Source organism: Seriola dumerili, unplaced genomic scaffold, assembly GCF_002260705.1.
Source record: "Seriola dumerili isolate Sdu_G_001 unplaced genomic scaffold, Sdu_1.0 BDQW01000365.1, whole genome shotgun sequence".
In the NCBI taxonomy this organism is placed as follows: domain Eukaryota; kingdom Metazoa; phylum Chordata; class Actinopteri; order Carangiformes; family Carangidae; genus Seriola; species Seriola dumerili.
In genome coordinates this window covers 154,615-167,864 of record NW_019174620.1, presented here as the reverse complement: position 1 = coordinate 167,864, position 13,250 = coordinate 154,615, and the positions used below count along the sequence as shown (strand labels likewise).

Below are 13,250 nucleotides of genomic sequence, written 5' to 3'. Positions count from 1 at the left end.
TTATAATGATGTCATATTACATATGGAAACAAACTTCAAGACTACTGCCTCTCTGGCTGGATTTAATTTTCCAGCTAATCATTTTAAAAGGAGAATCCTTTAAAAATGGTCTTAAATATGATGGCTATATACTAAAAGTCATGCTAAAAGACTGAGGCTTTAAAAAAAAACAGGGCAGGAAAGAGCTGTTTTGTTACTAAACACCCAACCCACCCACCCCCAGACTTCCTTAAATCGTTGTCACTACAGCCTCATGAACACTTGTGAAGAACTTGTGAAAAATCCATAGCTTCACAGGCCTGTGGGCGCCTAGTTACAGATCCTAAGCTATGATTGGACAATTGCTGTCAGGGGAGGGGTTTAGTGATTCTTTCCATGAGATGATAAAATAACAGGAGAAACATGTTTTGAGCAAGAGTTAGTGTTTGTCAAAAACCTTCAAAGAGAGGATATTAATTGGACATATCTTCAGTTTGGCCTTTGTGTGAATCAGTACAGTTTGACAGGTTGCTATAACAGCCATCTGCTGAAGTACTGAACTGTTAGATGCAGTTGTATATTTGTGATTCCTTTTGGTTCATGAGAGACAGAAGCTTCACAGGCCTGGAGGCAGCAATCTATTGGTCTAAATAACACACATTTAAAAGGCAAGAAGTGTAAATTGTATAAATGTTTCATTTGTTAGCTTTACACCCAAGCTCTCCCAACGATCTTTTGTTTCTTAGGGGAAGAGACTTTCAGTTACGCCTGGGACAGCAATCTAAATGCTTAGCTGGTTGATTGACAGGTTGTAGATAGTTACCTGGAGTGGGCAAGGCTGGAGGCAGGGCTAGCTGATGGGGACAAAACTCTGCCAGGTGAAGAATATGGAGAGAGAGAGGAACCCACAGTTTGCATCTGTCCTGAGGATGACAAGGAGTTCCTCCTTTTTTCAGGAGGGGACCTGGAAGACAAAAGCAAGAAGGGAATAGCAGCAGTTAAAAAATTTCAGATTCAGACAGTGATATCACACAATACACAAAATATCAAGGGGGTGGATTACTTTCTGAAGGCAGGGCTTTTCGTATTCAGCAAAGCCTTAATTTAAATTCATGCAAGTGAAAGCTATCCATTGCAGCTTCCCTCTGTGGTCAATTGGGGATTAAAACATTGCTCAATAGTAGATACACACAAAGCAAATGTTAAGATTTCCCATTATTTTAGTTATAAACTAAAGAAAAATATCAAAGATTTAAGACTCAGCACCGAGCTGTGGCAGTGTTAGTGCCCCTCTCTGCTTCGACTGGTGTACTAATCAATATTTTCAGTGTTAAAATGAACAGAGCTATATGAAGACCCATGGCACCTTCTCTTGCCACAGACTGATCTGATGACACCTGCTGTTAGGTTTACCTGGATCTTGAATGCCCCCTGGGCAGGTTGGAACTGCTGCTGGGATGATGGCGCTCCCGCTCTCTCTCTTCACGTCTCCTCTCTGATGAGTTACCCCTCCTGTCCCTTCTCCCTGGGGAGTGTGAACGGGATCTGGCAAGACAAGGAGGACAAAGAAAGTGTGAGATGGGAAGAAGCCATTAAAATACAAAAGCCAGAGCTGGGAAGATGAGCTGATGTGCAAGAGAAAGAGTAACTGAGAGAACTTTCAAGTAGCTTAAAACCAAGAAGGGTCAATGAGAGCTTGAACAAGGTTTGAATAATGTTCCATTAGACCTGAATGTTACACAATTTACATTAAGACAGTTAAAGAGAGACTAAGTACAATGCAACTAGGCCACAGGACAAAAGTATTAATCATAATTCTGTGAATTACTTTAATAAACATTATATCACATGGACACTCAATATGCAAATACTGTTTTTCTAAACGAGCCTGAAAAGAAAACAGCATTAAATATTAAAAGATAATATACGAGATGAATGCACTTCTCAGGTTTCTTTCCATAAAAAGGCACAACTTAATTCATTTTCTCCCACTGGTTCATATGCAGAGCATGCATGTCATTTACAAACATGAAATAGCCAGGGTTAGAAAAGGAAATTAGACCATTTTTCTAAAAACAGCCAGAAAGGAAAGGCCAGCCAACATAATGTCATCCAGCGCAGGGCAGCAAAACAAAGCTGTCTGGTCAATATTGTTCACTTTAACCTGACAGATAAACAGCACAAACAAAGCAGCCCAATCTCTACCTTTGATCACCTCCACTCAACCCTTAACCCGTTTTAATTCTTTCTTCAAATACTCTTTCTTATACATTCTTTATTCCTCCCTTCTCCCCTGTTCTTTCTCCTTATCGCCTATGTTTCTTGCTTTTATTCATCTCACTTTTATCCTCTTTTTCTTCCTATTTCAAGAGAGGCAGGAAAAATGAAAGAAAGCACAAATGCAAATAGAGAAACAAGGGAAGGGACAGAAGGATAGATTTATTTTCTATTAATATTTTTGCAGTGCGCTATGCACTAAAGGTTCAGATGAGGTGGGATATAAAACAGAGGGTGATTAATCATTGTCTCATGTCTCATACCATTAACAGCAGGGATAGCGATCACTGAGGGGCTTCTTCAGGTAGGAAATTAATATTGTTTATTGTTTGTGGAGATATTGAAAGCCTAGTCATGATTTCTATCAATAATGGATTTTTACTTTAGAACACAACAACTACTGTTTCAAGTTAGTGGGTATTTGGTTAGGTTTACATGCAGCACTGTCAGTAATATTTAAATAGACATTTGCATGGTTACATTAACTGATGAATCCCCATAAAGATCCAAATCTAGAAAGGTTGTGATTCTTTTTTCCTGAAAAGATAATTTTGTTTTTTGGTGCACACCAGTCAAACTTATGCAAAACAGGAGAACACTAAGATTGAGGACATGTAAAAAAAAAAACTAACATCCTCCTCTTCAGTTCATATCTTTACTTTCCCACAAAGGATTTTTTTTCCTGTATTAAGGCTGAAAAAATAAAACAAATAAAACCACAATAACAAAATAGAACAATAGAAGTTATTAAAAGTACTCCTTCCAGGGTGCTGTGTCTGTAGCGAGCAGCAGCACAGGCCAATAAAGATCTGAACTTGACAGCTGCGCGCTAATTTTTTTCACTAAATCGGAAAAGTTAACATCTCTTCAATATCCAACATATATTTTTCATGATACTTATGCTATTGTGAATGTCATCATATAGGAAAAGAAAATATGTAAATCAAATAAATGTGGGATAGAGATTCTAAATCCCTTCCACTGACAGTTGTGAATGAGAATGTTGCCGTGTCCACAATGTCTTACCTGCGGGCTCTCCTGTAGGCACTGGGAAGGGAGTGTCTGTTCTTTGACCTGGACCTTGTCCTCCTCTTGTGTTTTTTCTTCTTTTTCTCTTTGTCCCTCCCTTTGTTCCTGTCTCTATCTCTATCTCTGTCTCTATCTCTGTCTCTATCTCTATCTCTGTCTCTGTCTCTATCTCTATCTCTGTCTCTGTCTCTGTCTCTGTCTCTATCTCTATCTCTATCTCTATCTCTATCCCGGTCTCGGTCTCTCTCTCGGTCTCTCTCTCGGTCTCGGTCTCTGTCTCTGTCTTTCTCTCTGTCTCTGTCTGCTCCTCTGGAGGTAATGTGGGAGGATGAGGAGGACGGGGCCTCCCTGCTGCGATAGCTTCCTTGGTTCTCCATGGGTGGCCTTTGATCCTGAGGATACGCAGGTTGCGCCGAGGAAACTTGAGAGGGCGCAAGGTCAGACAGAACAGAAAGGGCTTCTTGCATCTAGAGACAATGGTAGATTGAAGAAGACACAGAGGAAAAACATCAGTGATGGCACTGTTTTAACAGACACACTTGGATGCTGGACCTTCTATTTTTAATTGGTTTAAAGATAAAAAGAACAGAAATAATGTATTGATTGAATTAAACAGTCACCTGCGCTCTTTGACATGAGGGACATTGCAAAAATTCCCAAATGCTTACTCGCTCTGTACATCTGCGGAAAATCAATATGGGGGCCTGTCCACTTAGGCAGATGCAGGTGATGCACAAGGTTGTCTGTATATAGACATTAGAGATTTATTTATGCAAAACCCTAGTTGCCCCTTCTTGTCAATGTTACAGAATAATGCAGCTTGCATAATAATAAAAGAATTAGAAAAAATTAAAAAATAAACAAAACAACACCGAGTTTGCTCAATATGGTTGAAAAGATGCCAGTATGTAACTTCTATTTGCCTGACAGCATCTGATGATACATTCATTCGGGTGCTCCTTCTAATCCTGTATTTGCCAAATATAAATATTTATCGTCACATATTTCCATACTTTGGTTTGGAACATTTAACAGAATGAAACAGAGTAGTAAAGATGTAGCTATAATAACAGAAGGTGATGAAAAAAAATTTACATTCGATTTTTTAAAGAAGATATAATAAATAATTATGCATGCACTGAAAGGGGCATGAGATCATAAGTGGATGGCACAGGCAAAATCAAGGTCCCTTGCTCTCTTGGGAAATTATTACTTATATTCTTCTGTTACTCAGCTGATTAAAAGATGGTGTGGGTTACACAACACAGTGTGGCCCTCTGGCTACACAGTGAGTTACAACTGTCAGCTGCAAAGTGGCTCTAATTACCCCAGTGTGGGTCTGTCTGCTCATATTATATTGGTCTGCTGCTAGATTCACACTGAAAAGATGGCTCCAGTCCATCAGTAGATTGAACATGATGCCAAATCTTCCAAGGTCAGGTTTCATTTTCCAGGGTTACACCTTAGATTGCTCCTGGGGCCACCCATGTTACATATAGATGCATTCATGGTACTATAAGTGTGTCTGGAGAAAGTCAGGCATCAGATGGCATAAACTGAATGCTGACATTAACGTAAATGGCAAGACTGCCCAAGTGATGAGTGATAAACATGGAGGGCACGGAATGAAATGTATGGTTGTGTGTATGTCATACTCTAGCTCAAATAAAATATAACTGCCCTAGTTCAACTTAATAACAAGTGAGCTGTTCTCTCTTCCTAACTTCAATCATTACAATTCAATAACTCCCACTCTGACCCATCTGCTAAAATTTATACGAAAAGGGCGGAGCATAAAAGAGAGAGGGGGAGGAACAGAAGAAAATACAGAGGGAAAGCATGATGATGAAAGAAGATGAAAGAAGGGGGTAAATGAGGTAAAGAAGTAGAGGTGGGAAAGAAACAAGAAAAAGGGTTCACGACAGAAGACAATAAGTATCTAAAAACAAGCAAGGAAATAGAGAAAGGAAGAATATTTATTACACCTTTCTGTTTGCACACTATCTGGCGTCTCGGCTAAGGAAGAGATAATGAAATGATAGGAAGCAAGGTTTGCTTTAAAATTAGGACTGACATATGGGAGGCTTATCCCGACACCAGGCCTAGAAAATGTGTGCCCCTCTCACACCTGCGCTGGCAAGATACGGAGAGGGGAGGAGGGGAGCGAAAGCAGTAAAATCCAGGGCAATCTTACATCTGAAAATACACACATTCGTATATTGTTGGGGTGGTTTCCTAAAGCCCCTTTCAGACATAAATCTCCTTATATACAGTAAATGGGACATCATTTTACAGGTTGGTCTCATGTGCCTGTGTCACTTTTACGTAAGTCACAACAGCAATCCTACACGGTTGGACCTGGTAACATTCCTGTAACACTTTCACAGTAGCACAAGTCTGAAGTGAATGCCATCGGATTAACATGACAGCTGCAGCAACATAAGGTTAGACACAGATTAAACACTCACATATTTGCCCAAATATAAATACATACATAAATCTATCACTTAATTACCATCACCCTAGCTTATAGAAAATAAAATCAATCTAATGAGACACCGTGAATAAGCCAATTTTACAATGTTGAGGAACAAACAAAAACAACCCATACAGTACTCTATTTTACACTCACTTCCGTTCATCCTGTGTTTGTGCCTTGTCTGGCATTATAAAACAGGCTAGGCAGCAGAAATCTCTCATGAATGAAGAAATTGATGAGCAAATTTATTAGGAAATTCAGGTGAGCCTCCCGCATGCTCACAATGGTCATTAATTATGGCTGCAACAGCAAAATAAGTTTTTAAAGTCTATCAGCGATGGCACCCTGTGAAAGAACCGAGAACACCCTTTCATACTCCTTCATATTACTCTCCAGTTAATTGCCCTTCTCACCAGTGCCACCGCTCCCCTCCCGAGAATTGTGGCTCTTACAGTACAGTAACTGTCCTGTCATGTCTGAATTAACTCATAACAAATATTTATATATTTAATATTTAAGTCATCAACTGACAAAAAAAAAAATCCTGAATTCAGCCAAGTCCATGTCTGAAAGGGGTTTCAGATTGTGCCAAACTGACGACTGTTGCAAACACAAGACATCACACAGCAGTTTCCGGCCCTGCAGTGCGCAGGTCTCGTGCCACCTTCACCATATCATGATGAGCCAAAATGCACAAACAAACAGCTAAGATACAGAAATACAGCACTAAAAGGGTCTCGGCCTGTACAGCTTATTCAGCGTGTTTTGTTTACTCGTGACAGCTTACACTAGCTATTACAGCGCTGTCGCATAAACAACATGATGAGCTCTATGGGAAACATGGACAGCTTACATCGACAGATCCAAGTCGGCTCATTTTGCCAACTCTACAAAGACGTGGCATCAGCATTCCCAGCAGTCCTCAAACATGTCTACAGTGTAGAATTGTACCACTGTTTTCTGGCCTTCCAAAATACAGCATTCAAACTTCCAAAATGCGGCTACCAGAATCTTCACTACAGCTATAAGTTTTAATCACCTTAAAGCCACCTGGAGCTCCCTTTCCTTCACAGCCCCACATTCAGGTAACATTTGTTCTTCAAAGTGTTTCGTCTAATGAACAAATCATTACACAGCCTTGCACTGTCCTATTTATCTGACTTCAACATTGATTCTGTACCCCCTCGTGTCCTCCGATAGCAGAATACTCATTACCTCACATCCCTAGAATCAAGGAATTAAAAAAATATATATATTCACCAGGAATTTTTCCCATTGAGCTCCTCATATCTCAACCTGACCTCGGGAAACCTTGAAAACAAACTCAAAAACCTGCTCACTCTTAATAGTTTTATGCAAAATTCTCGCACCAAAAGTCATGCATGTTCTATAATAGATCAGTTAACACTGTGTTACGCTTTTAACATGGACTGTCCAATGTCTACTTATTACCAATGTTGATAAGATCCAACTTTTTTTCGCTCAAAGAATTGAATACATTCAATTACAACATCAGTACGTATCCATCAGTGCACCAATGACCTGACTGTTGGTAGTTCCTCCAGGACGTGTACGCTCTCATGGCCATTGCAGAAGTCACTGAACATCTGGAGAAGAGTGACAGAGCTGGTGCAGTAGTGACAGGAGCCAGCCCACTGCCACCTGGCCTAACAGGCAATAGGCCAGTTCATCCCGCATCACTTGGGCTCACATGAGGAGCTGACATGCAACATCCATCAAATGGATAGGCAATCTACACATCAAATGACCACAACCGAGTCTTATTTACACTATAAAGTATTCTTGCCTTTCTTGTCTATGTTTAATATGACAGACAAAAGGCTTTTAAAATTTGCATTACTGCAGCAACGCTATGAAACTTTACAAAGGAGAATTTTAAAAGCGACATACCCTGCATCATCTATGGGAAACCAAAACAGAGAACATGGGAGTTGGTGGGTAGAAGAAAGGCATTTTTCCATGATTCAATCTTTAACTTTCTTTATTAGGAGCCACACTGTGTGGTTTTGTAGTTAGTTTTCCACCTCCACAATGTGTGCTCTGAGCATTTTACGGTATAATTACATTTTCCAAACTCTTCTTGGTGCATGGTATTGGCTTATTATAATCACTGAAATGCAGTAAACATTTTAAATCACATTAAAATATACTGTAAAAATGAGAAAAGACAATCACTGTTTAAAACATGTTACTATCGTGTTTCTTTCACCCATACCAGCTTGTTCGAGTGCCCAGTCCACATGTAAATATGCAATAGCTCATACTGATTAGTTTTCATACATTAACATACTTATTTGTATGGAATTAAAATGACCTAAAATCATACCTCATACCTACAACAGCAAAACAAACTTTGTAAATCCTGAGTATGAGTCAACCATCTATCTCTGGGTCAGTCTTTCTTGTTTACAACACTACATTATGAGTCAAGGATAAAGTGTTGGGCTTCATTAGCAGTGCCAACAGCTGCATAGTGATCAGCTTATTCAGCATACAAATCCCACCTGTTTCTCATGCAATGACTGAGAGTCACACCCCAGGGCTCAGGCTGACTATACATGAAAAGCAGTCTAAACTAAGCTTCCGACTGTGTTAAATACAGACTCAGCTCAACAGCAACAGCTCAATAAAAATAAAAATATGTGATATGCTTTTATCAGCTGTGTATATATACACACAAGATTTTTAAGTTAATGACACAATAATACATTAAGAGATTAATGTCCGGTTGCTGGGGGAATATCATCAGATATATCACTGCCACAGAAGTGAATACCACTAAGTATACTGGTAAGTATTCACTTCTGTGGCAGTGATATATCTGATGATATTCCCCCAGCAACCAGACATTAATCTCTTAATGTATTATTGTAAGTGCCATCAATACTGCCACGCACGCACGCACGCACGCACGCACGCACACACGCACGCACACACACACAGACACACACACACACATCTGTAGGTCTCTGCAATTTCATTTACATAGTCAAAAAAAACATCACATGATAAAAATTTTTAAAAAAAATCAAGAAAACACAGTATGCCATCTGGTGTTGACATGTTTAGAATCTCATTCAGGCATAAAGGCTGATGCTGTTTTAGTATGGGCTGACTGAACTGTACTAACTGTAGAAAATTAGATTTTCCATTTAATGAAGCTCTTTGACCAAATATTTGACCACTATTCACCTCATGAAAAAATAAGAGGCTAAAAAGAGAAAGCAGAGCCAGTAATAATCTGCAGCTGACCTCAGGCCTCAGGGTGGATGGTTCTAGCCAAGAGTGTCGACTTAAAACTATTTGATGTAAAAAGCTCTATGTTTTAATTGAACTGGCAAAAGCTGTATTTATTTATCCACTGATACTGATGCATTAATGGCTGTAATTCTATATCTTGTATTATCCAGCAATTTTATATCTTATTATATTTTATAATTTTAAATTAAAAAAAAAATCCCAATTTCACCTCAATCTGTTACATTATATATCAATCGCAGTGAATGTAGCCTGAAACTTCATATGGAACATTTCACAGTAGAGAGCAGAGGAAGTAGAGATGTGAAGGTTGGGTAATGTCAGTTCAAAATATTTGTTTAGACCGTGTCTGAATATTGAGGAAAATAATGGCCTGAGAGCCTTGACAAAAAAAAAAAAACAAAAAAAAAAAACAGGATCATTAATGCTGGCTAAACATCAAGTGGCATTTTAATTAACTAATAAACAACTGATTCAATAAATGCAAACACGCAATCAATTGCAGAAATGTCTAAATGAGGTTAACTTAATTTGAATGACAGTAAGTACTATCTATAGACGCAACCATCTTCTCCGCTCTATAATCCAGATAATGCAGTGACATTTTCACTAGAATTCACAGCTTGGCCTTACATCTTGGAAATGCAGATCTGCAGATACAGCATCTTTCTTCTGATATCACTTGGTGATCTACTTTATATTCTAACAAAACATTGCAGTTGCAGTTAGGCCAGTAAAATGACTCAATGACTCTTTGGTCCCTAATTACATATGACAAAGTATCACAGCAGCAAAAAGGAGTCTGCCTTTACTAAACATTTGTGATATTAGGGGCCCAAAAAGATCTCAACCTTGATTTTACTTTAATAAAGAGTGTAGTCAGAAGCACACAGTACAACTCTTGAATGGCACAAAGTTGGAGAAAATATTTTGCAATGACAAAACACTGACACACCTTTATCAACCAAACACCTACCTCAAGCTGTGCAGATGAGTCTAGCTCAACTCTCTTGGCCTCAGGCTCTCCAGCAAAAGGGCTGCGGAGGGTCTGTAGGAAGAGCGCTGCCTTCCTCTTCCTCTCCGCCTGTAGCTGTTTCTCCTTGGACTCCTTAGATGCCTGGGCCAGCTTCTCCCTAGCTGCAGCTGCTAGACGATCCTCTAGTTTCTGCTTGGCTAAGGGCAAGGAGATGAGAGTGTAAAAACAGGAAAGAGATGTTGGATGAAGATGAAAAAAATTGCAGTCATTGTCCTTTTTTTTTTTTTTTTTTTAACTGATATATAGATACATTTGTACATCTACAAAATGGTGGTCAGGGAGGAGAAAATGATTGAAAAGACAGGCAAGAGGAGGAAAAGAGTAGTTGTGCTGTGCTTTTCACGCAGCCAATTTTTTCCTGGCCACAAGTAAATGGTCTGAAGAAAACAGAGAATTAACAAGAGAAGAGGACAGAGGGAGAGGTGAGGGGGAAGAGATACATATGGAGACTATGACTATATCAGAGAGACAAAAAGTGAAGGATAGACAAGGAGGAAAGGATGATAAGAGAATTTTCCACTCTCACTGTCAAATCTGAATAAGGTGATGACTGGCATTTTTCTGAGTTTCCCACTGCTGTAGGTTGACACAGTTCCTGCTCTAAATGATAAGGCCTGACTGAGTCTGTGGTGGTACATAATTCCATGCAATTCAAGGTTTATACAGAAAAAGCAAAGTAGGAGGGAACATGTGGGTGGAGAAGAGGAGACAGACATCTTCGTGACAGTGGGGGTGGAAAATATGCGCCGTTTTCTGAGAGATGAGAAACGGATATGAAGTGACGGAGATGGGTAGGGGATAGATAGGTAAGGGGAGCACGGGAATGAGATGGGGCACAGAGAGCAATAGGATGAGTGAGACAGCGGAGACAAAACAAGACAGTGAAGTATAAAGCAAATGCTAGTGGAAAACAAGTTGTTTAAGTTATGCAACCACTGGGGCTACTGTTATCTCTTCAGGGTTAAAAATAGGCTGGCTGCCGAGGCAAATCATATTTGAGTATAGTGTGAACAACAGCCAAATGGAGCAGAATCCATCTGTATCCCAGACAGTGACACAATACACAGTCAACGCCAGGCTGAGTCCCACTACTGTATTTACAGACTTGTCTGACACAACTTATCATGGAAGACAATCTTTATGTCCAGGATGTTTATATAGTAAACAGTTTAAAGCATATGTTATGTTTCATTGAATATGAAAAGTGCTGAAACTCATTGCATGGTAATAACTAAAGTCTAAACAATTAAGCAACCGAGAAAAAGTAACTAACAGACTAGTTGCAGCCTAAAACATAGATTTATATGCCAAAAAAGTCTGTGAGAAATATATTTACAGTATGTTTCACATCCTCTCAACATTTCTTGAAAATATATTATCTATATTTTCTACAAAGTCTTCTACCACCTCTAAACATGCGCATCCACTGGGAAATGTTTGCAGTCTAAATGATTCATGTACTTATCACTGGAAACTGCATTTGGTGTGTGTGGCTGTTTTCCAGCCCATCAATACAGATTAGTGTTCTGCTGTCTGCCACTGATTCTCCTGCTATCTGATCAAGTTAGGCCTGCTGACTGACAGCCACTTTGCCACACAGCAAAGCCAATTCAGTCAGCTATTTATTAGGCTTTTCCAGCCTCTTTCTCTGGCCATCTGTCAGCTCTGAGAGAGACCATTACACTCGAAGACTGTTCCACTGAACCTAAACGGGACCTGTCAGCCCCCTTGATGCTGAAAAGTAGCACATTTGCCTTTGTCTGTCTGTCTGTCTGTCCATCTTTTCAGGCTCTATTTTGCCGTTGTCTTTTTGGTGTAAGGGATGATACAATACTTCTACTGTGTCCTTCTAGACCTCATGAAATGCTTAAATCAGTGCCTTTAAAGACCTACAATGTCTTAGGGTATTTGGCTGAACAACTGACTAGAGGGCTGGTACCTCAATCATGAGTCTCTGACAAGCAACCTCATGCTATTCCATCACTGCACAGTCTGGTAAGTAACTGTAGGAAATATCACTACCTAAAGCACAAGCATAGAGACTGACATTTAGTATCCAGAGCTCTTGCAGGTTTTTGCTCACTGGAGAGGCCCCTTTCAAATCCATAGCACAAAAAGTAAGTATTAATTGCTATAAATAATTGCAGCCTTCTGACAGGTGTTGCTTACTTTTATCTCTTGTTGTCAGAGAGATTTTATTGCACCAAACATCTTCAAAGAAAGTCAAAACCTTGAAAGGTTTAAATGCAGTTCAGTAAATTTGATTAGCCATCCGGCCAAACAGCTACTGATTGTTTAAGATAATCTGAGTTGTATGTAGCACAATTACTTACTCATATACTGCATGATAAAGCATTAGCATGTTTACCAGACAAAGCAAGTGATATATACAACATAAAAATATTGTAAAATTGTTCTTCATCATTTGCTTTTATCTGCTTGTTAAGCCAAAAATATTTTGTCTTTCAAGGAGGAGGCTTTGAGAGGCAGACATCTGAGTGCTTGCTCAATTAATCACTGAGTCATTTGTACTAATCAACTCACAGACACATACAATGATTATTTTGAGAGATGACAATACAACTATTGCTTTTTACACGTTTGATATAGAAGGCTTATGTGTAGACTTAACGAGTCGGGTCAAATGGATTATTGATGTCCCCAATTACAATGGCATCTGCTGGCTGTCAGCTGTTGATTGACCGAGAAGTGAAAATGTCTTCTTGGAACATCATTTTGTATTTCAGCTGCTTTGTGATCATCCAGAGAAGCATGCAGGGGAGGGCGAAGCTGTCTAATTTTTTGAAGCTAAGAGGGAGCAATTGGAGATTTTGGAGGGTGTAGAAGTATCCCAAGATGCAATGAATCAACGTCAAGAACAATAGCATCCAGCTTCCAGTAGAAAGGCCTATTGCTTTTGAAATTAATAGCCAGTGATACATAAGAATATATGAATAATTTAGGTAAGTGAATCTAATATTTGGTTGCTTAGCTTTCTGTAGAAATGGTTTAGATCCTGAACTGAGGTGACTTATTTTTGTTACTGTACTAAAATGGTATCAAACCTAAAAATCCTTATCAGGAGGAAGATATAGAGTGTAATCTTCTTGCAGGACAAATAAGGTTTTTGTGTGTGTATGCACTCTGACGTGGACCAATATCTGTGTATAA

At 39.3% G+C, this 13,250-nt stretch overlaps 1 protein-coding gene across 2 annotated transcripts in view; it reads right to left on the bottom strand.

The window, feature by feature from the left end:
* Positions 1–13,250, bottom strand: part of sfswap (splicing factor SWAP) — a 46,527-nt gene that overhangs the window by 10,446 nt on the left and 22,831 nt on the right. For both annotated transcript variants that reach the window (XM_022760819.1, XM_022760820.1), the window contains exons 14-17: positions 10,020–10,216; positions 3,283–3,752; positions 1,393–1,524; positions 803–943 (exon numbers count right to left, since the gene is read on the bottom strand). In XM_022760819.1, coding sequence (XP_022616540.1) covers positions 803–943; positions 1,393–1,524; positions 3,283–3,752; positions 10,020–10,216 — 940 coding nt within the window. The remainder of the gene's footprint in view (positions 1–802; positions 944–1,392; positions 1,525–3,282; positions 3,753–10,019; positions 10,217–13,250) is intronic.